This window comes from Natrix helvetica (genome assembly GCF_964273705.1).
Source record: "Natrix helvetica genome assembly, chromosome: 2".
Taxonomy (NCBI): domain Eukaryota; kingdom Metazoa; phylum Chordata; class Lepidosauria; order Squamata; family Natricidae; genus Natrix; species Natrix helvetica.
In genome coordinates this window covers 206,476,236-206,501,962 of record NC_138552.1, presented here as the reverse complement: position 1 = coordinate 206,501,962, position 25,727 = coordinate 206,476,236, and the positions used below count along the sequence as shown (strand labels likewise).

Below are 25,727 nucleotides of genomic sequence, written 5' to 3'. Positions count from 1 at the left end.
CTCTCTCTCTCTCTTTTTTAGAGTGTCATCTATTTGCCTGGCACATTGTAGAATACACAAGCGAGTAGAGCCTGCTTAACCTCAGTTTCTAAATTCAACTGTTAGCAATGGAGGCTCTGAAACCTTATGTTAGGCACCAGAGTCACAACATCATCCATGATTCAGTTGGCGTAGAAACACAATGCAAACCTTAATGAGCCCTTGTTTCAATCTACGTATCTATAATGGATTTGGCTTAGTGGTGGATTTCAAATTTTTTTAGAACCTCTTCTGTAGGTGTGGCCTGTTTTGTGGGAGTGGCTTGCCGGCCATGTGAATGGGTGGGAGTAGCTTGCTGGCCATGTGACCGGGTGGGTGTGGCTTGCCAGCTATATAACTGGGTGGGCGTGGTCAACTTGTAAAATGTGGTGAAACTCACTTAACAACGCTCTTGCTTAGCAACCGAAATGTTGGCTCAGAAACTCTGGCATTTGAAGCACGCAAGTCTTAAAGCTGTTAATTTACAAGACCCTTGCACCCCTAACCCTTTAGAAAAAAAACCCAGGGGTGTTCAAACTTGACAGCTTTAAGACTTGTGGACTTCAACTCCCAGAATTCCTCCTCTTGCTCTTCATCTTGATGATGTGCAGATGGGCAGGGGAAGGGAGCTGGAGCCGGTTCTAAATGGCAATGGAGATTTGTGGAACCTCTTTTATAGAAGAGGTTAGAACTGGCAGGAACCCACCCCTGGTTTGGCTACAGCATCAAGTCATAAGGAAGGGTATGATGGTGTACACACTATATACACTTGATATTGTATTGTAGGTGTGAGTCTGTTGACCTGCAAATGTTTGGTGTGTTTTTGTCTATCCTAAAACAGCCTCAGAAATAAGTTATTCACCAATATTTTTGCTAATCAACCAAGAATCTTGTATTTGTAATGGAGTTCCATTTCCAGAATCTATTCAAGGTTGGAAAGGAAAGGTAACTCATTTTTTTTCCTTTCACAAAGCAACACTTGAAGGATAGCGGAATGTTCTTGCACATGTAATTAAGAAGACAGCACTGAATGGGGAAATGGAATGTTCTCCATTCAATCACCACATTGGTTTTAAGAAAAGGAAAGTATAAAAGCAAATACTAATTTTGTTGAAGGGTTATCAACACAATAGACTAAACCATCCAAAGAATTTAGTCCAAAGAACTAAGGGTACTTGGACTACTTTACAATTCAACCTCAAAATCAAGGAAGGCTATTGTGCAATTAAATGACACTCTCTTGCCTTTTGAATAGATTTTCAAAATTAATCATTTGTCTTTCAATGTCTATGATCAGCATGCTACTGTTTAGAGAAATATTCGATGCCTGAATTCCCGATAAAGAAAAAAGATAGCAACATGGATTTAAATGCAAAATGTGCATAGGATTATCTGGTACAAATAAAACATGTTTTTATTTCATTTACCCAGCATATAAACTGGCAAGAGCTTTTTAAGCATCAGTTGCAAGTTTGGAGCAGGACATGAAAATAATTAAAACCAAAAATTATGTTGACTGTAAAAATAATATATACCAAATTGTATATCTGTGGACAGTATTTTTGTTTATGTATGTGAATACAGTATGTATGGGGTTTTTTTTCTTTTTTTTTCTTTTTGAATTAGAAATTCTTGGACTCAAAGGATTGGGTCCAAATGAAATTATGTATGATGTAGCAAAATATATATCAGCATGTATTCTCTGTTGCATATTTTTAAAAGTTGCATTCATCTTAATGCACCAATAATTTTCAAAATTATAAAATGTAAATAATTGTACACATTGACCCTCGCCCTTTTATCCTTTCTACAACATATTGGTTGGAACATTGAGGTCAGAGATCAAAGTATTAAGACTAGTTTATGTACAATGGGATGGAGGAGAAAATATTTATAAAGTGATTTTTTTTTAATGTGATGTTTTTAGAACCAAATTCTTATCAAGGGAGAAAGAAAAAAGTTCTAATTCCACAAGGAATTTTTAAGTCTAGCACCAGACAACCTGAAAAAGGAAAATGTCAGGCAATACTTCATCAACAAAAATCTCAGTCAGGTTTTTTTCCAAATTCTTACCAAGTTTTTACTTGTGTCTTTCTAAACAATTTTTGATTTGTCAGCTATTCATTTGAGTAGCTTTCTTTTTTATGGGCAAGCAGACTTTGTATCCAATCACAATCACATACTATTTCACAATCCAATAGTGAATTGAGACGTGAAAGGAGCAATAGAGGAAGCAACAAAAATTACCCAATATCATTCAAGTTTACTAATATATATTAGATTCCAACTCACTGTCAACTAATGAGCTCTATACAGTCATATTTCTCCAGCTGATTCAATAAAGTAATTAAATTTTTTATGGAAAGAGCAGTTTGTATGTATTGTGAGCAGATCAGTCCTGCTATGTAAAATTGGAGTATCCGATATCTGACAGTGAGAACAATCAACCAATGGAACAGCTTGCCTTTAGAGGTTGTGGGAGCTTCATCACTGGAGGCATTCAAGAAGAGGCTGGACGGTCACTTGTCAGAAATTATGTAGGGTCTCCTGCTTGGGCAGGGGGTTGGACTAGATGACTTACAAGGTCCCTTCCAACTCTGTTATTTCTGAGAGAGAGTGCCTTCTTACTTGCATCACACTTTACCCCCAAAGCGACATCAATACATAAAACAAAGATGACAACCGCAGTTATTTATTGAGGCTTCTATACTATTTTCTCTGGCACATGACACTGAACAGTATTAGGGGCCAATTTATGACTATAATTAGAGCCAGTTTGGTATAGTAGTTAAGGCATCAGACTAAAAACTAGGAGACTGTGAGTTGGTTGACTAGCTGGATCAACTTGGGCCAGTCACCTGTCTCATCATTAGGAGGGAGGCAATGGAAAACCACTTCTTAAAACTTTGCTAAGAAAACTGCAGGAATCTGTCCAAGCAGTCTCTGAGAATTGGACATAATTGAATGGAAGAAGAAAAAAATTCAGGAAGGGTTCAGATCTTGTGTGTTTCATGTTTTTATATGCTAAACAATGCAGAACAATTTTGAGAGAACAAATAAAGAAATGTTTGTAAACATAATTAAATAAATTTCATATTCCTCCTTTGCAGACAAAAATATTTCAAGAAAATGCCTACGTACTCAGAAATAAGAATGGTTCTGATAGGCTTTCTGGCACTCATTTCCTTTCTGTTCCAAGTTCACATCAGCAATCTAGCTTCAAATAAATCCAATTTATTGCCCTGTGCTTGTGATGAAATTCAAACAGAATTGAAAAGCAATATTTCTTTCCTTAAAGTTTGCAGCAAATATCGATGCTTTGATATATATTTTTTTTGTTATTGACCCAGGTTAAACTTATTTTCTTTTGCTGTTTTTGTAACTGGAGATATTATAACAGAGCTGCAAGATCCTGCTGGAGAAAAAGACAGCTTGGTGTTAATGGCCATAGCCTCCTCCTTCCTCCTTAGAAGAAATTTGAGTTTTATTATTTCACATCCTGGTAACAAAATTCACACAGGACAGTGAAACCAAGCCTTTGATTTAATCAGATGCCAGTTGAAGTTCTGATCCAGCAATAAATGATGAGTGGGGGAAAGTAGTAAGAACAAGAGGACAAAGCATGCATATTTGTATATATATTGCAAATTTTAAGTAATTTACAGGGAACAACATCCTTTTAGTATAATTATATTAGACATTAGATCACTGTCCATTGGTCAAGTACAAAATTTCCAAGAATTTAAATGGGAAATTTTGGAACCAAATCTAATAATAATATTTTATTAAAGTCATATGCCACTCAATTCTCAGTGATTCTACTAATTTGTAGAAGAGTTTGAAGGTATTGTTGGAAAGAGAAGCCAGAAAGCCAAGCAGGAGCCTTTACAAGCATCTGATTCAATCCACTTCCAAACACCAAGCTGAGACAAAGAGAGAATACTCAATAGGAAAAAGCTAGACATCATAAAGGCATTAAGTACTCTCCAGTCCTGTAAGCTGTTGACATGGAAACCTAAAGCAAGTCCTTTGTAATTTTCAGAACATGAAACTTGGAAGCTTATATATAGTGTATTCTATCTTGAGTTCATTTCCTCCAGTTTAATAACAACAGGAAGCAATAGGAAACACCATAAATCTCTGCTTAGAGAGTTTGCTAGACTTTTTTTTACCCCAAGAAGAATTGCTTAAACAATGTCCCATGTCCAATTAGGACAACCCAAGTGAGAGAAAATTCCACAGAGCCTTTAGTCTATAGCACTGTTGTGAATAGCGCAGTTGACTGTTGTGGAAATTATTAGTTTTAACTCCTATGTGAAAACAACTTGTGTATGGAAATGTCTTCTAGAGTCAGATCCATGTCCCATTTTTTAAACAACAGGAACTAAACCAGAGATAGTTGTCACAAAGGGTATTTTCAAGGAAAAATGCCCCACATAGAAATCCAATGATTCAAAGAAGAAATGGGAAGAAAAACAAGTGAACCTTACAAATGGGAGGAGACATTAAAATTCCATCAGTAAAGCAAGGTTGTGTCACTTTAATCACTTAATCTGGCTGCCTTCCAACCAACATCACTCCAAAGTAACTCTTATTGTCCCAAGGACTGAATCTTAGGTAACGTGCCAAGGGCTGTATAATTAGACCCAACTGAGGGAAAAATAAAAATGGATGTAATCTAGATGGCAATCAGTTTAAATAAAATGCAATCAATAAATATACCATACTTTCTCCCTTTGTTTATTACAAATTATAAATTGAGAATCCATTGTTAAAAGCTTTGGCCTTTATAACTTACTCTTGGTTTATCTGCCCCTGCTTTGACACAGCAAAAGTCAAAATGCTTTGCCTGATCTGCTGGAACTCTTAGGAAAGCAAATGCACAGAGTGCTTGTACAGTTTGTGCAATGCACTGCAATATGCATTAAACTTCTATGGATTAAGGCACTAAGCCAAATGCTGGCTTTAGCAAACAACTAGAATAGAACATCTGTGATCCTTTTCTATAATCAGACAGCCAAGTGAAGAGGTGGGAAGCAGTAGGCTAGAATCCCAACCAGGGAATTGTAGGAGTTGAAATCCACTCATCTTAAAGAAGCCAAGCTCAGAAAGCTGGGATTAGAACAAGGGAATTGAAGTCCACAACTTTAAGACTTCAGTTCCAAGAATTCCTTAGCCAGCATAGAAGTTGAAGTCTACAAGTCTTAAAATTATCAAGGTTGGATACCCCTGGGCTAGAAGTTCCCAGATGTTTCTTTCCATCACAACAATTCCCCCCTGGTAGTCTCCTGCAGCAAAAGCAAAGACTCCTTGTGGCATTTTAAAGACAAATAGAAAAGATGGCAAAAACTCCTGTGACTAGAAGCTATTTCTGTTCTTATTATTTCAGTTTTTCCTGAACCGCTGTGCCACTTTCAAAGTTGGCACAGCAGTTGAAAGAGTTATAAAATTAAGCTTTTGCTGCCAAAATGAGACCTACCCTGGGCTATACCCATAACATAGTAACATCAGTTTGAACTAACAATTATAGTCTTAGAAATGAATGTATCAAAATCAGATGTTCTGTAGATCTTGGGTTTATTATCTCTTCAACAGGGAGAATAAAAGCCAGAATACATTTAGAGCGTTCTTAACTCTAAAGGTTCCCATTGCTCCAATGAGGAGGTGATAAGACACCTAACAGGCTCAATGGCCAGGAAGATGCCAATATTTTCAAATTAACCCATACTAGGTAGTCCTCAACTTATGACCATTTGTTTGATGATCGTTTGAAGATGCAACGGCACTGGAAAGAATGACTTATGAGTGTTTTTCACACTTATGACCATTGCAGCATCCCTGTGGTCACGTGATCAAAATTCGGATGCTTGGCAACTGCCATGCATTTGTGATGGTTGCAGTGTCATCACCTTTTGCAACCTTCTGATAAGCAAAGTCCATGGGGAAGCCAGATTTCCTTAACAGCTTGTTACTAACTTAACAACCGTGACAAGAAAGTCATAAAATAGGACAAAAACTCAACAATTGCCTTGCTTAGCAACATAAACTGTGGACTCAATTGTGGTCATCAGTCAGTAATAGCATCCTATTATCTTCACTACCGGTTTGGTAGTGGGAGCGCGCATACCTGGGCATGCGCAGAAGGTCCTTGATGACATCTGAGTGGGTGGGCGGAGCCTCACGCTGCTGCCACTACCGGTTCACCCAAACCTGTGCAAACCGACAGAATATTATCTCTGGCGTAAGTCAAAGACTAGCTATATTGTACTGGTAGCTATAAAAATAGCCTTGTTCCAAAGCTCATCCATCTGGCAGAATTTTTCAGAGGGAATACCAAAATGGGTTCAAGTGTTTGGACTAACTTGCCTTATGTGAGGGAGAGGGGGAGAGGGAGAAAGAGAGAGATAGAGGGAGGGAGGGGGAGAGAGCGTGCGTGCAAAGTATAAGAATTGTCTTCTGAGTATATTCATTGCTATCCAAGTTTAAGTTTAACGGCATTCTCATTTTTGGAAGGCAAATGCGAATTATATTTGGGGTCAGGCATGTCTTCATTGATGCCAGTTCTCTGGCTTAAAGTCAGCTTCCATGCTTTTTTAGTTAACAGTGTGCTATTCAAAGTCACTCCACCCCTGTAAGAGGACTCCCACACAATATAACAGAGGTGCATTACAATGAGATCTCTGCTTTTATTCAATTCCCATTTTACAGTAGCTCCGAAATCCAAGCTACTCAGTGGCTCTAGGGAAGAATCCAGCCCCTTCCACTTGAGCAGGAAATCAGGCAAGGAATTATTTTAAATCCAATTTGATACTTTGTGCAGGCCAAAGAATTTTCAGCATGCGTAATCTGGAGGAGTGCAAGCCACAACACTAGCCGTTTTATGCTTCCAGAAGGCGGAAGAAACAGACGCAGCTTTTTAGCAGCTTCCCAGTGTATTGTAAGAGGGAATTGATAGTGACGCTAAACTTTCCAGAAACATATTCATAAGAGGAATCTGTTTTAGTCATGATGATACTGCGCAACTGAAAGCATTCAAGTCTCACTAGGTTTGTACTTGGCACCAAATAGGACACGAAATATGGATTTTCAGCCAATGATACGGGTTTTTTATATTTTACTATAGATGTGACTCAAAGTTTTGGTCAATTAAAAGTAAAACCATTTGTCATGTTGAACAATTGCTTTGTGTTCTCTGTTCTCTCATGCACATTGGGCAACAAATGCTTCCAAGTTATTCCAACACAAGGAAGGCTGTCATCCCATTCATTTTGTGGGCTGCTGTAATAGTATGGCATTTACTTTTTTTTTAATCAAATGCCCTTAAAAATAAGGAAGTTACTCATCACTCCAATGATAATTTAGCTTAACCCAATATCTACCTAGCCAGCAAGACATTTGTGAATGGAACTAAATAAAAATGCCCATTTCTAGTTGTCCATCACCCAAATAATAACAATTTAGCGCCACCCCATATTTACTTAGACATCAAGAACATTTGTGAATGGAGCTAAATAAGAATGCCATTTCTAGCCCAGATTAAGGCAGAGATGATTACTGAAGCTCCTACTATGTTGCCAGATGATAAAAAGAAAATCCCTTCCATTCTGAATGGTAGGTCTTTTTCAAAGCGCTCCCCCACCCATCTCTTGCCTCTCCCATGTTCCTCATTAGAACACCTGTAATCAGATCATCAGCGGAAGACAGCCGGTCCATGAGGAATCAAGCTACCATGATGATCAAAAGTGCAGTGAAAATCTTGATTCTGGGTGGGATTACTTATGCAAAGAAGTCATAGAAAATAAAACATGAATCTTCTTTCCGCCTCGCATTGCTCAAGTCCAAACAGTGTCTTGTATTCATGTAAGAAAGTGTCTGTCTAACCTTACATGTGGTTATAGAAGATTTTGAGAGGTTGGAGAGAAGCATGTAGGAATATAGACTAGAACCCAAAAATTGTCAACAGAAAAAAAAAACTTCTCCACTAGACATATACAATAATCACTTCTCCATTTGAAGGTGTTTTTTAATTACCATATTTTTCAGAGTACCTTTTCCCCCCCAAAAAAGAGGTGAAAATCTGGGTGCATCTTGTACACTGAATTGGCCTCCTGAAACCCTTCCCCCTTTGCAAAAATGGACATGCAGAGGGTTTGGGAGGCCTGCAAAGTACTCCTGGGGGGTTGGGGAGAGCAAAAACCAGTGAAAAACAGGCCATTTTTAATGCTCATTTATGCAGCCCACAGGAGCACTTTGCAGGCCTCTCAAACTCTCTGCATGCCCCATTTTTCACAAAAAGCATGGTGTGCAGAAGGTTTGGGTGGCCTACAGAGTGCAATTTGTTTTTAAATTTACCTCTTCAAAATCTTGGTGCGTCTTATACTCCGGTGCCTCTTATACTTTGAAAAATACGGTAGATTCTTCCCCCCTCGTATTTAATGGGGGGGAAACAACAAAATCAAAGATACCTACCTGTGTGAGCATAAGTGAAGATGTGGCGTCACCTCCCTATGGAGTATCCAAGGCAGTACTGGAATGGGATCTGCAATTCCACTTTTATCAGTTTTGTTCAAGAATCAAATTTGCTTGCTCCTGTTTCTGTTTTACATCTGGAACTAAAGCAAAATCTTTGTACTACTACAGATCTGCTGAACTTGTGGGGCAATCTGTTCTTCCATTCATGGAAACCTTTGCCCTACCCATCCCTCATTTGCCTCTAAGCAAATTATCAGAGTTGTCTTTATTATCAGCCAACACACATAGGGTAAATTAAGGATATGGTGTGGGAGTGGTAGCATTTTGTTTTCCTTGAATGTGGAGTGATGTGAAGGGATTTTTTTTCCTCTCAGACCAGCACTGCACTGGGTCTTCTTGAAATATGACTGTTTTCGTTGTTCATGGGGCTTCTGATAGCCACAGAAATGAAGATTACTATGGAGTTACTTCAAGCCACTTTTAAGTGACACACAATGGCAATGTGAAAGTACATATAGTCTGCCCTGCATTCAACTGATGATCTTTATGGTGATCTTTAATGAATTCATTTAATTAATAATGTTATATCATTTTAAAAACAAGTGGAGAAGTTTCTCTCTAATTCCTCTCCTCTCAGAACAAAGCAAGGATTATGAAGAGTAAAACCTCATATTGGCCAAATCGTTTCCCAAATGGTTTCTATTCCCATCAACTTAAACGCAGCAAGAACATTTTTGTTCACCTTTTAAATGAGACAGGCCCACAATATTGCCACCTCCTTCCCACCTTAAGTGAGCATTTTTAAGAAAAAGTGTAATTATGCTAATTACTATTTATAGGTCAGGAGCATGTTAAAATTCATCTGTAATTATTTCAGGATTAAAATAATCAAGGTCACAAAACAACACTTCAGCAACTGATCTAGATAGCTAATTCTCTGTAATCTTTTAAATACCACTTAGCATTCGTCATTCTAAAGGATGCTGCTGTGTGTCATTTTTCTCCAGTTATTTCTATTAACTGTGGTTCCAAAACCATTTCAGTAAAATTATAAGATTCAAACAAAATGCAGGGGTGAAATAAAACATATTTCCACATTTACTTCAGAGAAGAGGGATAGAGGGATAGAATCAAGATCACGTGAAGTGTTAATACACTTTATAATGCCTTGGTAAGGCCACACTTGGAATACTGCATTCAGTTCTGGTTGCCATGATGTAAAAAAGATGTGGAGACTGGAGAGAGTGCAGAGAAGAGCAACAAAAATGATTAGGGGACTGGAGACTAAAACAAAAGAAGAACGGTTGCAGGAACTGGGTATGTTTAATTTAAGAGAAAGAAGGACTGGGGGGAGGGGGGACATGATAGCAGTGTTCCAATATCTCAGGGGTTGCCACAAAGGAGAGGGAGTCAAACTATTCTCCAAGGCACCTGAGGGCAGAACAAGAAGCAATGGGTGGAAACTAATCAAGGAGAGAAGCAACTTAGAACTGAGGAGAAATTTCCTGACAGTTAGAACAATTAATCAGTGGAACAGCTTGCCTCCAGAAGTTGTGAATGCCCCAACACTGGAAGTCTTCAAGAAGATGTTGGATAGCCATCTGTCTGAAACAGTATAGGATTTCCTGCCTAGGCAGGGGGTTGGACTAGAATACCTCCAAGGTCCCTTCCAACTCTGCTATTGTATTGTATTGTATTGTATTGTATTGTATTGTATTGTATTGTATTGTATTGTATTATATTAAGTACATGGGAAATGAGTTGGCTCAAATGAGGAGGAGAAAGGTTTTACAGATCTTTATGTAACTCACAATATTAAAACAAAGCACAATGTGCTTGGGAAACACACTCCTCTTCATGAAATCTTGCCATTGAGATAACTGTATCATTTAAAAATAATTCTGAAAGCAGAGGAAAACTGTTGAAGGGCATATATGTGTCAACGCCTTAGGAAACAGTGTGGATATAGTTTATAATGTTGTTAGTTATCTACCCAAATGTAAAAGTATCTTTTTCACCTTCATGTTCCCGTTTTCTATCAATAGTTAACATATACATGACAACATCTCAATTTGTTGCATTTATTTGAGTAAATATCTGGTAAATAAAGTCATTAATAAAACATTACAAAATTAAATACATTTAAAAAAGCTTGCCAGTATACATAAAGTCCACAAACATGTATTTCTTCTTTTTAAAAAATAAAATTATGTTCAGAGCACCCGTGATATAAAATGCCAGACTAGCATCTACCAGCAGATGGTAGCTTGTGAAATATTACAGCGGTTCTCAACCTTGGCAACTTTAAAATGTGTGGACTCCAACTCCCAGAATTCCTCAGCCAGCATGCAATTAGGTTGCTAAAGTTGAGAAACACGGCATTAGAACAAAGAATGTTTTCCTGAAGAGTTTGGGGAACAAGCTTTCACCTCTACAACCTAGATCACTTAGCCAACCAGCCAGCCAAACTACCAAGTTGGATGTCAAAATAGGAAGCGGTAGCTGGTTATTCTTATTATAAGAAGGGGTGGGTTGATTTCCATTTCCCCTCTCTCCAAGATGTCTATGGAGATAGTCTCTCGCCAAGACTTTCCCATAATGGTATTGACCTTTTTCTTGCTGTCCTATCAGATCCTTTAGCAATCAATCCTAGCAGATCATAACATGAAGAGAGATTATATCTGGCTGAACCTCAAAGTTGGTAATAGTACCTAAAAAAATTAAGCCCTTGGACCCCAAGTTTGCTTATGTGTTGCTTTGTGAATAGAGGCATTTGTTGTAATGCTTTAATAGTGGCAGCACCCCCATTGAATAGACTGCATCCCTCCCCTCCCCCACCCTTCGCCCGCAACACCACATTGGTTATAACTTCGGCTTATATTGTTACTTAGAGCACATTTCGTTTCCACCGATGTGAATCAATAGTAACACTCACTTGATAATTTATGTACACAACCACAAGAACCTTAACATCCATGAGTCTGGTGTACAACTTAATGATCAAACTGGTTGTAAAGGAACAGTAGTTTCCCTAGAAGTTATACATCAGGCAGAATTACTGCCCAGGAAAGTCCCTCTAAAATTGATGTATTCCCATCCATCTTGATCATCCGCAGGTAGTCAAAGCAGCATCCGTAATGTTGCTATCTGTGATAAAATAAAATCACACTTGAAAAAACTGCCTTAAACAGAAGGGGTTGAATTCTTTAAAATGTCAGAATTCAACCAAAAAAGAGAAAATTGCTCATAACGACCAAACTAGCAGGTGTCCTATTTAATAGTTCCAGTTTATTGATCACTTCTCTCAAGAGGGCTCTGTGTTCACTTATATACTCTTCTTTTGAGGAGGGCTTAGCTTCCTCATCCCTCTTATCCGAGTTAGAAGTTCTTTGATAAAATCCTAAAAAGAAGAAAGAAAAAGAGCGGTGGTGGTGAAATCACTGATTAAAATAATAGTATCTTCAAGATGCAAGTATCTTCTACCCTCCTCTGTTCTTACAATATCTAATACAGGAAGTCCTTGACTTACGACCACAATTGAGACCCACATTTTTGTTGCTAATTGAGACATTTGCTAAGTGAATTCTGCCCCATTTTACAACTTTTCTTACCTTGGTTGTTAAGTGAATTCCTTCTGTTGTTAAGTTACTAACACGGTTATTAAGTGAACCTGGTTTCCCTGTTGACTTTGATTGTCAGAAGGTTACCAAAGCGGATCGCATAACCCCAGGATACCACAACCATCATAAATATGAGTCAGTTACCAAGTGTCTTAATTTTGATCATGTGATCACGGGGATGCTGCCACGGTCACGAGTATGAAAAACAGTCATCAGTCGCTTTTTTTCAATGCCATGGTAGCGCAGTGGTTAAAATGCAGTACTGCAGCCTACTACTGCTGCCTGCCGGCTGCCTGCAGTTTGGCAGTTTGATTCTTACCAGCTCAAGGTTGACTCAGCCTTCCATCCTTTCAAGATCGATAAAATGAACACCCAGATTGTTGGGGGCAATATGCTGACTCTGTAAACCTCTTAGAGAGGGTATAAAGCATTGTGAAATGAAATATAAGTGCTATGCTACTGTTGTAACTTTGAATGGTCACTAAATGAACTGTTGTAAATCGAGGACTAGCTGCATCAGCCATTCAATTCTCTTCAAAGCTCCTGCATCAAGATCCATCCACCCAAATCACCACTTTTGAATTCTAGAGAACTAAAGCCATTGCCAGGATTCTATGGCCGAAGGAGCCCATATAAAGTGTGAGGTTCTAAAGAAGTTAAACTCTTTCTACCATTCCAATGCACCTGCTCCATTCAGTTGCAGAGGGTGATTGCTACCATCATAGCAAAGAGCAATGTTTTTCTCATGTAATTTTCAGACCACTTGCCTTATCAGTTTAATCCCCATTCAGCATATCCTCCCCATTCTCGCTAAAACAGAGATGTCAAACTCGATTTTACTGAGGGCCGCATCAGGGCGTGTTTGACCTGGGGCAGGGGGCTGGGTGTGTGTGGCCATGGCCGGGGTGGCCATGGCCAACTCAACATCATTCGTGTCTGGGCACCTGTGGTGGCCTGGGTTTTCCTCTGCAACAGCCTCCTGCAGTCCTCTGCCAGCAAAAATGGAGCTCGAGAGGGCCGTGAAATATAGAGTGGGAGAGAAAGGATGATATAGTCATCTTCTTGAAATCTTTTCAAGTGTTATTTTTCCTGTGCTTTGTTCCAGTGAAGGACCAAGCACGTGACTTATCTACAGTTAACTGATCTTTATTCTGTACCTGCTTCTGTACTTGACAACTTGATTAATGTCAAAACAATATGTTTTTATGCATAAATCTGGATTGCCACTCAGAGTCACTTTCTGTGAAAGGGGCAGCCATACAATTTGCCTATAAGGACTTCTTTGACAGGCTTTTGCTTATGAATTGGCTTTCAGATCCCTCAATAACAATACAGTGATCTTCATAAAAGAAAAGGCCTAGAGCTGTGTTGGTGAACCTTTTCAGCATCAGGTGCCAAAATGGGAGTGCACGCAAGCAATGGGGGAGTGCCAGAAACTGAAAGAACAGTTTCCTGGTGGGCATGTGCGCACCCAGAAGCTCAGCTTCCAGTTTCTAGCATGTGCATGCGCACCGGTCGCCTGGTCTTTCGGTTTCTGGTGCGCATGCGTGTGCAAAGACCAGGTTCCTGGCATGCATGCGCATGCCGGAAACCGGAACCTCAGCTTCGCGGCACACATGAGCATTCCCATGCACATAAAGTCCAGCTGGCCAGTGCGCATCAGAACCCAGAAGATCAACGGGTGACGGCTGGCATGCCCAGAGAGATGGGTCACTTCTGGCACGTGTGCCATAGGTTCACCATCACTGGCCTAGAAATACTCTCCAATGCTAGGGAACATGCAGGATTTGTTGGAGTGACATTCTTGTTTAGAACAGTGGAGTTCATGTCAATCCTCATTTTTTTCCCTCTAAGGTTACATTGTCTCCAAAGTGTTTTTTTTTCCAAAAGGAAACTGAACTTGTGCCATTCATCAGTTCAGCTGATGAAGCTTCATGGATGAGATGCAAAATGTCTTCATCGACTTCCTCAAAAAATAGCCCAGTTGCCTTTTTTTTTGGGGGGGGGGGAGCACCTTTGAGACAATTACGACCTGAATGACTGAGAATCTCCATAGACATTAAGGCTGCATTGTTTCTATCACATACTGTATATAGAGAGGTATGTTGAGATAAAATCAATTATTTCCTTCCGGTAGCTTCTGAAGAATCACCACGGTCATTTAATCTAATTATGTCTAACTTTGCTAACTGAGGGCCAAGCTTAATTTTACAGAGGAAAGGGAAAAAAATTGAGCATGTTGGTAATTTTTGAAGAAACATGAAATTTTGAAAAAAAGTGAACCTACTTCCTGTTTCTAGCCAACTAGGCACTGGGCTAATGTATTTTAAAACATGAGCATTGATTCCCATAATAAAGAACTGATTTCCCCAATCCTAGATTTCATCTGAATAAATCAGAAGGCACTATCAAACATTTTCTGCTCAAATATTAATGGCACTTTCCTTAGGACACCATCACTGAAAATTCACACTAAGCATAACTCTATTTTAGGCTGCTATCTAGAAAATGGAACTAAGTATGTATTAATAGCATAACGACACACATTAGTTATAATAGCCAAACACTTCCTAGAGGCTTCTGATGCCAGGAGCTTCTCTTTCCAGGCAATAAAGCTATTTTAAGTGCCAATGGATTGAGACTTTGAAGTGTCCAATAAAAGGTACAGTTGTACATACTTTTTAGAGCAAAACACCAATTGTTGAAACATTGTCTTTTTTGGTCTGTTATTGGACTTTTATTTTACCATTTCCTTATTTGGAAAATGCCTGAATGCTGTGTGTAACTGGCTTGCAAAGAATATCTTCCTCAAGATTAATGTTACGGGGACAAAAACTATTTTTAATTGTTGGCACCCACCAAGCTTACTCTTGAGATAAGGCATCCTTACATTCCCCTCCCCCCAAATTGCAGCGTTCACTTCTTGTAGAGCATAAATCCAATGCATGTGAACAACAGAGATAAAGAGAGAATATCTTGCATGTTAATAATCTGGAGAATTAATGAAAGCCATGGAAAAACAACCCAACAGTAGGGTGTTTGTTTAGCAAGGGGTAAAGCTGATGTGTAAACAGCCATGAAAGACATCCAAATACTTTGCACTGATGCTACAAGCAGCTGTACAACACATTTAAATCACTAATCTTAGAGAGTCGCCTCATGTATTGTATCATAGCTTTGATCTACTCTTATTGCCTACCTTAGCATTCACCATATAGACAGCACCAGGTGGGGAAGATTGCATGTAGCAGAGAGCTGTGATGGTGCAGTGGCTACAATGCAGTACTGCAGGTTAACTCTGCATCCCACTGCCAGCAGTTCGATCCTGACCAGCTGAAGGATGGCTCAGCCTTCCATCCTTCCAAGGTCAGTAAAATGAGGACCTAGATTGTTTGGGCCAATATGCCAACTCTGTAAATCGTTCAGAGCTAGAAAGCATTATGGAGCAGTGTATAAGTCTAAATTGGGGGCAATATGCTGACTTTGTAAACCACTCAGAGAGTGCTGTAAAAGATTATGATTAAGTTGTGAATGCCCCAACACTGGAAGTCTTTAAGAAGATGTTGGGTAGCTATTTATCTGAAACGGTATAGGGTTTCCTGCCTAGGCAGGGGGTTGGACTAGAAGACCTCCAAGGTCCCTTCCAACTCTACTATTGTATTGTATTGTATTGTATTATGGAGCGGTATAAAATCCAGTCTATTGCTCTTGTTATTGTAACATTTCACTAAAGATTTAAACATAAGCTTGCAGGCCAAATCATATCCAAATGCAGAATGTATCAGATCACTTCAGAATATCAGTGTTGTTACATAAACTGCCCAAAAGCTGAACTATGGACTATTATTATGGAAGGAGTTTTGCCTCAAGATTAACAGGCAAAGATATTCAAAATACGCTACCACAACTAAGACAATTGTTATTATGCTTCTATTGACAAAAATTACTGCCTCTAAATCCTCAGCAGATTTAACTCTTAGGAATTTGGGTGTGTGTATGTGACAAACACCCCATATTCTGCCACATGGGTTTACAGGGCATAAGCAGTTGTTTACATCAATGCAACTTTCCTGTAGGTTTTTTCTTCTATGAATTCAGAAACTAAAACTGACAATTCGTAGTATGAGAACATCAGGCTTGTTGCCAGGAGCAGAAACACAGCAGTATATATCTTTTTAAAAATAGCACGTTTGTTTGTTTTTGTTTGTTTGTTTAATGTATTTGGCCACACATCTCTCAAATGCATCTAAAAACACCTAAAAGAATTTATTATTATTATTATTATTTTGACATAGAGTAAATTACAGCATAGATGGTGAAAACACAATTGAATTGCCTCTAATAATTTGACTGTATTTTCCAGGTGGCAATATAGAAATAAAGCTTTGGGGTAATTCTGTGCATTTTATTCCTGTAGTTGGAAGAAGCTTTCTAAACTTTCTTTCTGACAATAACAATCTATTGAATCAGGGATTAAATTTCTTCCCCCAAATCTTTCCAACATCTTGAAGAAGAGATGGATTCATACCATGATTATGGTATTTTGATAGGATTATTACTATTTCATCTAAAGGCATGCTATTTTTTCCCCCAAGAACTGAAAAATAAAGCATGGTCCAATGACATTTTCTATGTGGGGAGGACCAGACTAAACAGGGAGGGAGAGAAGGAGGCAGAGAGATGTAGCGTATTTCTATCTCTATATCAGCAGCTATCAACTGTTTCAAGGTCATCCCTATTGTTCACATACAGCTGCTGTAGTCACGCACACTTCAATTATCACTCACAAGGTTAAAAATCTGAAACAACTACATTCTTGTAGAGAATAAGAATGGGACTAGACATAAGATTGATTTTTATTTTTTAACTTACATTAATTCAGCAATGCAAAATCTAGTTTTATAAAATTAAAAAAAATGTTTTCAAGGTCAAATGATCTAGGAGTAGCCAACGTAAGTGGATTGATGGCATTCTTTGTGGAAGCCATTAACAGTTCTTTTTTTTAATGGCAGGAAAATACTGTAATAAATCTCTAAAGGTTGTATGAACTTGCATTTAAATATATATGTGTGCGTGTTTTCCTTCAAGATGATGAAGTACTTTTCCAATCCAAAGAATTAAAATAAATAAAGTTTATAAGGCCTTCCAAACAATACTATATCGACATTAGCTCTGTAAGTTTGTGTGAGCTGCATTTTTAAAATTTTTAATTACATACAATATACACTGAAAATAATCATTTATTTGATTATCTGTGTTGATCAGGTTAGTTGGCATATGTAACTGCTGCCTATGCAGAAGATTATATCAAGTTTTTACATGTAAAATAATATAAAATTTGTTTACCTCTGTAGGTTTGTAGCAATCTACAAGCGCTTCCTAGAAGTACAATAATAAAAGCATTAGTTACCTTTCATTCCTCTTTCACATATATAAGAACTGGCTACTTCTGGATAGCTCGCACATCTTTTCTAAGGGAAGCATATGCACAGCAGGCTTCTTTCATGGGTGTGAAAATCAATCATCAATCAAAAGCTTAATACTTTAACCCATATTTTGGTAAGATTTTTCCTGGTCACTCATTGTTATAGCATTGATAAGGGAAGCACTCCCCCTGTTAAAGTGTACTATTTTCCTGAACAATAGAAAGTGACAGACGGACAGTGATACATTCTTGGAAACCTATACAGGTATGCCATCAAATCACAGGAATGCTAATCCTCATACCACAATTCATAGCTGTTACAGGCTTAATTTTACCCTTCTTTATTGTGTTTTGTTAGTTTGTTATCTCCAAACATTAAAAGGATGTCCTAGAAGACAGAGAGCCTAAATTAAAGGGGGATTCTGTGCCATTCTCCCAAATCTCTTAAAAATCAAACTAACTTGTAATTTGAGGGCTCTCTCCTCTTCATTAGCAGCATCCAGAAGATCGTCAATATCAATTTCTACATCTGGCATCTCTTCTTCCTAGAAAACAAGAAAGCTGGGTGAGAAATTCAACTGTGTTTAAGCTATTTTTTCACTTCCTTTTTAGTCAGCTCCACAAAAATTGAATGGCAATTCATTCATTCATTCTCTCTAATAGTGTACTCACACACACATACACACACCCTTTTAAGCCACTCTCTTGACATTTGGCACTGGGCCAGGTTAAACTTGTAACCAGCTGGCCACTCTCTGCATATAAAAGAGAAGCAGGTGCCCAGTCCAGCGTTTTTTTAAAAACAGTAACATGAGCTCTCCTGGCAGAAACCTGGGACATGCTATTTATCCTCTATTACTCCCATGCCAATTAGGCCAAGAGCTGGAAAACGGCACTTGAGCTTAGTAAAGTAGATGTCAGGCATTCGGACTTGCATTGTTGGAGTCTCTCTTTTGTTTATCCTGAGGAAACCAAGAGCAGTTTATCAGCCTTCAAGATAAACCAAGAAAGGAAACAAGACTAGATAAGCTAATTCTACTTGATTGCAAGCTACATTAACAGAATCTTGCAAATCTGAAGGTACAACTTTCTCTGCCACTTTTAAATGTTTGATCAATTAGGGCAGGGGTGTCAAACTCAAGGCCCAGGGTCTAGATCCGGCCTACCAGGTGCTTAGATCTGGCCTGCGGGCCTGCCCTGGAAACAGCAAAGGATTGGTCCGCGGGGCCTCTGCCAGCAAAAACAGAGCTCAGGAGGACCACATGCAGCCCGTCCGGGCTCCATTTTCACTGGCAGAGGGCTGCATGAGGCTGTCACAGCCAAAAATGGAGCCTTGATGAGTGATATCAAGCTGGCCATGCCCACTCTGGCCACGCCCTCCCCTCCAAGGTCCTGATGTGTCCCTCAATGAAATCGAGTTTGACACCCCTGAATTAGGGCTAGTTCTGCCTGTTTTTTTTTTCCTCTAGCTATTTAGTCCTTGGGGGCTCCTCCCTTTTTTGTCAGATTGTTTCTTAGGCAGCATCTCTTCCCCTGGTTCATCAAGGTTATTCACACATTCCATTACATTGTTCTAAGTCTCTTGAAAGCTACATCATTACTTGTTAACAATTGCAAATGTGTACATGGAAAGAAGAGCAGACAAAAAGGAAGAAAGGCAACCTACTTAGCAGAACACACTGCCTCCCCGAAGATGACAATGTCAGCTTCAGGAAAAATAAGTTACCTCCTATAATTGTATTCAGTATAATCAAGGGGGAATGAGATCTTGTGTAAAATTAAGCTGCTCTTAAAATAGAATCATACAGAAAATGTAGTCCAAGCATATTGCTGAAACAGATTCTATGGTTCCATTATAGAAGTGGATGAAGTTGAGTGAGAAAAGCAATAACAGTTAACTCTTTGGTGCACACACACTGCCAGAACAAGGCCAAAGAAAGCCAAACAAAACCTAGTTCCATTAAAGCAATAAAAATAACTAAATATTTTTTAGTTTACCAACAATCATGGGAACTAGTTCTTAGATTAATGTGATTTCTCCATGAATCTTCTAAGTTATTTTTTTAACAAATCTCTTTTTAAATTATTCTACTTTTCAGAACAAAGTACAGATAAGTGTTTCCATTAAATTGTTGATTCTAGGTCCAAGCATCTCAGAAATTTGTCAGAAATATTCGCACGATTCTTTTTTTGAAGCTGATATGCCCAGGGACCAACTTCAAATACAAGACAATTCAATTTATAGCACATGAACAAGTTAGAGAAAACATGTGGTAATGTTTGTCAGGATAGAGTAGAAGTAGACAAAAAATAAGTAAAGAGGATGCTTAAATTTTACAACATGCAAGGTTATATAACAGCAACACCAATTTAATAGCAAGGAAGTCACTATAAGTTGCTGTAGACCACTGGTGTCAAACTTTTGTCGTAACGGCAGCGTCACGTGACATATCAGGACTTTTTTTCCCCTTTCACTAAACCGGGGCGGCGCGGGGACAGCTCATGATGTATCTTGCCCACGGGCTGCGAGTTTGACACCCCTGCTGTAGACCATCCTATCCAAGACCAAACTATCCAACTCACTGTATCATGATGCCTGATATTCCTTGCCTCTTGATCAAATGTTACTTTCCTAAAAGAGCTGTCTACTGAATTGCAAAAGCTGCTGCAGCAAAGAAATAACTGACCTAACCTGTTCTCTGACAGACTGGATAAATACACATATATGTAAGCATTTCTATCAGGAAGCACAACTCTGAATCCTTCTTTATATCATGAAATAAATTACCATCATTAAAAGAGATGAACATATGACTAGCCAGAAAACAGCCATCTTCTGCAAAACGAAAAGTTCCAGTCTATTCTAGGATCCTGACACTGTCCAGGTGAATGTTCTACCTGTGCTATGCAGTTGTATATTATGTTATACTTTACTTTATTCATATTTATAGACCGCCCCCTCTCCCAAAAGGGACTCGGGGTGGTGTACAGTCAATACATAAAAATACATAGATAAATCAATACTTAGATATTTAAATACATAAATAGTTAAATACTTAGATACTTAGATGGAGGAGGTTATGTTCTAACTGTTTAAATCCTGCATCTGTGGTGAATGTAGAGATCCCTTTAGATAACCCTTTGATGTTGCATATACTTTTTAAACTAAAACCATAGGTTTTAGTACCTATAATCATCTTCCAGTAGAAGCCAGTGAAATAATCAAGTGATAAATTATCGTAACAGAAGACAGATATTTTCAAAGTTCTTGCTGCCAAGGAAATAATACTTAGCAGCCATTAGCCAATCGCCAAATCATGAGAAAAATACTGTTGCTAAGAATGCTGATTTTAATTGTGACTATTTCTTTGTACCTCTGCAAAGGATGGGCCCTAAAGACTTTTGCTTTTGTGAGCCTCTCTTTCCTTAAAAATAATAATATTAAAATTATCATTTAATTAAAAAATTGAAATTATATTTCAAATTATATTTTCATCCTATTTTTACAGAAAAATAGAGAATTGTATACATGGGTGTTATTTTGTAATCATTATCAGTTGTTGCTAATTATGATGTCTCTCACATATCAACAAGGTTACTAAATTTTAATATCAACACTACAACTATAGGTTATAAATGAGAGTACTGGTTTGATGTTCAAATGTGTGGTTCTTGCCTGTGTTTCAAGAAAAGACATAAAAATGAATAACTTCTACTCATTTTTATTTCTGATTTAAAAAAAAAATTAAAACATTTTCACCAGCACACAGCATTGTGCTTGGTTACACAGTCTTGACAAAGACAGAAAAGTGCTTTAGAGGTATGTGTGATGCAAATGTAACACTTGTCTGCAACTCCTAAAAGCAGCCATGCCTTTTTCCGGGACTGGGCAATTCTGCTCTATAGTTCTTGGTTTAAAACAATTCGATAGATGCTAGATTCACTCATATAAACTTTCAAACACCTTTTTGCATTTGAATCCGATACACTGTACTGCCCTATCAGTTAAGTACGGTATAAATAGTATTTATTTAAATGTATTTAGGTATATCCTGTATTAAGTGACTGCAATATGTCCTTCATCTTTAAAGATGACTCAAGGTTACGACTGGAAGCCCACCTGATAATTGAGTGAGCAGATTCAACAGCTTTACATGTATGACACAGACCCTACAGTGGTTTTGAATCCAATTCAACATCATGACTGTTGCCTTCAAAATCTTGCAAAGTTTGGTACTCAGATATACCCAGCAGAGTTTTCCCCATCCTTATTTGACATTCAGTCTCTGGGGGACAGCATGCTGCAATATCGCATCCCATGAGCTTGGTTTCACCCATTCTCTGCAGCACCCCAGCCTTCAGAAACACCTTGGAAACTGTATTTTCTGTACAGCATAGCCGCCTGATAATGGAAGTATGCCTTAGGTTAAATTACATTGGATAGTTTATTGCTTTTACTGAGATGTTACTATTTTCTGACAGTAAAATGGTCCAAGAACTCTAAAGGGGGGTGTCACTATATATGGAAAATATTCTTAAAATATTAATCAAAATACATCTTTTATAAATAACATAGTCTTTAGTTTCTTCCTCATCCTGTCCTACATTGTGGTTTTCAATTTCTGTTTTCCATAAAGCAACCAGAGATGTTTTCCTGTGACTACTCAGAAAACCCACTGACAAGTTACAATCATTTCATAGAATAGTTGCTTCAGCTTTATTGGTGTTCAAAGGCTTCTGTAATGATACCTTCCAAAGTTGTATGCATCTATTTTTAGAGAGTAATGGTATTCAGACACAAATATAGACATTTGTTTAGCAAAGCAAGGTTTCTACTGTTTACATAGCACTCTATTCATCTGACTGAAATCAAATACCTTCCTACAATTAGCTTTCCTCAAACTTACCCAGGCCAAGAAATCAAATTAGTTTCATTTGCAGAATATTAACCATGACTTACATAGCAAAGTTGAGCATACAACATTCATCAGAAGCCCCCCTTTTGATTAAATGAATTTACCCCATAGGAAAGTCTGCTCAGATAGCAGCAGCCTTACTGACACCTTTACATCTAATGAGCCAACTTTGGTTTATTAAAGATTAGGCTTCACTGCACTGCTTAGTCATTTTTATAGCCATTTTATCATAAACTGTTTATGCGGAGTTTAGTATGGAGCAGTGACGTGCGGTGAGGTTTATGACTGGTGAGGCACTGACACAGTGCTGGGTTTCAAATATTTTTAGACTTGTGGACTTCAACTCCCAGAATTCCACAGCCAGGCATGCTCAGTTCCAATTTTTAAAGCGACAGCATTTGTTTTTCTCCTTTGCTCCTTCTTTCTTTTTCTTTTTCTTCTCCTTCCCCTCCTTCCTCCCTCTCTCCCTTCCTCCCCCTCTCTCAAACACACACACACACACACACACACACACACACAAGTTGGATGGACTATCTCTCCTACCCCTTCCCTCTCTCACCCACTCTCAAACAAACCCCCCCACACACAAAAGTTGGATTGGATATCTTTTCCAGTGGCTTGAAAGCAGCTCCTCTGCCACCCCCCCCCCCCATTCCCCTGCTGTCTTTCCCAAACACCTCCACCATTGCAAATGCAGCCTGCTGTCTGGGTGGGAAATGCCTGGAACACAATAAAGCCCACCCACCACCTCCTGCTGGCAGACTGGAGTGAGAGGAGAGGCAGAGAAGCCGGAGGGGAGCAGAGCAGAGCCTTCCAAAAGAAAGAGGCTGGGGGGAAGTGTGTGTACTACAGCATGGCTCTTTGCCTGGCTTCCTGCCTCCTCCTGTGGTCTCCTCAGTGCTTGCTTGTGCTCTCCCTCCCCAAGTGTAGTTTGATTGCAGGTGGAGCCACGTTGCCTTTTCAAACTTGTAATCAGTGAAGCTGGGCTAGATTTTTATATAGTTTTATCCAGCTGTGTGTGTGTGAGAGAGAAATGAATGGGGGCCTGGGGAGGAAGTCACTACACTTGGGGAGGGAGAGCACCAGTGGTGTTAAGCAGAGTCATCCACGGTGAGGCAGCAACTAGCTCAGCTTTTTCCTTTTACTTTTTTTTTCATGATGAGAGTGGTGAGGCTGTGCCTCACTTGCCTCACCTGACTGCACGTCACTGGTATGGAGTTAAAGTAGTATTGTCTAGCACAGTAGTGGGCAACCCGCGGCTCGCGAGCCACATGCGGCTCTTTACACCCTTTAATGCGGCTCTTCTGTGTGCCGGGTGCCCGCTCCCCTCCCTCCTCTCGGGCTTCGGAGGGAAGCTTCTGCAAAAGCCCGGGCGAGTGACAACCAATTTTGGTCCTATGACTGCAGAATGCTGCAAAATACCATAAATGCAGGCCAGTTGTTGAGTGTTTCAAATGTGATTGGAACACTCAACAAGGTGACCACAGTGTGTGTGTGTGTGTGTGTGTGTGAGTGAGACAGACAGACAGAGAGAGGAACAGAGAGAGGGAGTGAGGGAGGGAATCAGAGAGAGACTGACAGACAGACACACACACACACATAGACAGAGAGAGACAGAGAGTGGGGGAGGGAGAGAAAGATAGACAGACAGAGAGAGACACACACAGAGTGAGTGATTAAGTGAATGAGTGAGAGACAGACACACCCACATACACAGAGTGACAGAGAGAGAGGAAGGGAGGGGAGAGAGACAGAGGGAGAGACAGAGACAGACACACACACACACACAGAGTGAGTGAGAGACAGACAGACACACACACACACAGAGTGACAGAGATGGGGGAGGGAGGGAGAGAGAGACAAAGAGCCAGAGAGAGAGAGAGAGAAAGAAAAAGAAAAAAATAAAGAAAGTGGGAGAGAGAGATGAAATTAAAAACAACATACAAACCTGACTTACTCAAACTATCCAAGGAAATGCAAGGCCAATGTTCACATTAGTGGTTGTGACTTTGTCAGTCAATGTCAGGATGTAATTTTCTCTACATTGTAAGGCAAATTTTACGGAATTTAACGTTATCGATAAATAATATCGTTCTAAAGTTTTTGTTTTATTAGTTGTGTTATTTGTATCCTCCCGACCTATGTGGATACTTGCATGCAGAATATTCTCACTAAAAACTTATTGAAACTAAAAACAGTGTACCATCCTATGTATTTTCGGTTTTAAAAATGTGGCTCTCAAAGTAAATTTCAATCGTGGTTTTAGCGAGATTTGGCTCAGTTGAAAAAAAAGGTTGCCACCACTGGTCTAGCAGATTAGACTGGCAGAAGGTAGATTTTGGATGAGTCTCTCTCAAAAAAGTTTACCCTATGTTAACATCTAAGACCTAAAATTAGAATCAGGTGCATCAAATCAAGTGCAAATTATTACAACATTAGAGATGATCAGGGAGAAACCTGGCTAATTTAGACCTTAAATGTTGAATTTGATTTGCTCTTTGTAGTTGACACCACTACAATGCCTAGACTGAAATAATTCTCTGAGGCCTTCAGAGAGAAAGTTCTAAGTCTGGGAAGGGATTGAAAATGATTGTGAAACAATTGAACATCAATCATTCAGAAAATCATCTACGAATGGAGAAGACATCAAACAACTGCAAACTTGCCCAGATAAAGCCATTCCAACAAGTTCAGCTGGATAACTGATGCAGAAAGTAGTCTCTAAGAACCACAGAATTTCATCACATTCGGGGACTCTAATAATAATAATAACCTGACAGATTTGGATAAGAGATGATTATGGAAAAGTTAGAGAGATTTCAAGCTCATCATTTTGGGGCAATTTGGTTAACATCAGAACCTGCAATAGCCATGATATATGGACTTGCTTCTGACACAAATGTGACAATTCTGTAATGAACTGAATTGCTGTGTCAAAATGAAGGCAGAAACCTGAAATTCCACTTTTTAAATACAAGAACACAAAGAACATTACCTTGTCAACTGTTAGGCCAAAACTCAAGAGATGAAACAGCAAAATCCAAATTAGTTCAGTCCTTTATTTGCTTACACCTAGCACCGGTGTCAAACTCACCATGTCATGTTGCTGTCAGGTGAGGTATTATGACTCTTTTTCCTTCACGGAGCTGGGGTGGGTATGGCCTGCACATGACGCATCTGGTCGATGGGCGGCCCGTTTGACACCCCTAATGGGTAGAATCTTGCCAAAAGAAAGCTGTAATCTTCTAACCTACTGATATATTCTGAAGATTCTAG

At 39.0% G+C, this 25,727-nt stretch overlaps 1 protein-coding gene across 1 annotated transcript in view; it reads right to left on the bottom strand.

Annotated features, from left to right (window-relative positions):
* Positions 1-10,557: 10,557 nt before the first annotated feature.
* PPP1R14C (protein phosphatase 1 regulatory inhibitor subunit 14C) overlaps positions 10,558-25,727 on the bottom strand; it is a 51,436-nt gene continuing 36,266 nt past the window's right edge. Inside the window, exons 2-4 of the mRNA XM_081944876.1 lie at positions 17,997-18,080; positions 17,457-17,489; positions 10,558-11,890 (exon numbers count right to left, since the gene is read on the bottom strand). Coding sequence (XP_081801002.1) covers positions 11,816-11,890; positions 17,457-17,489; positions 17,997-18,080 — 192 coding nt within the window. The 3' untranslated portion in view covers positions 10,558-11,815. The remainder of the gene's footprint in view (positions 11,891-17,456; positions 17,490-17,996; positions 18,081-25,727) is intronic.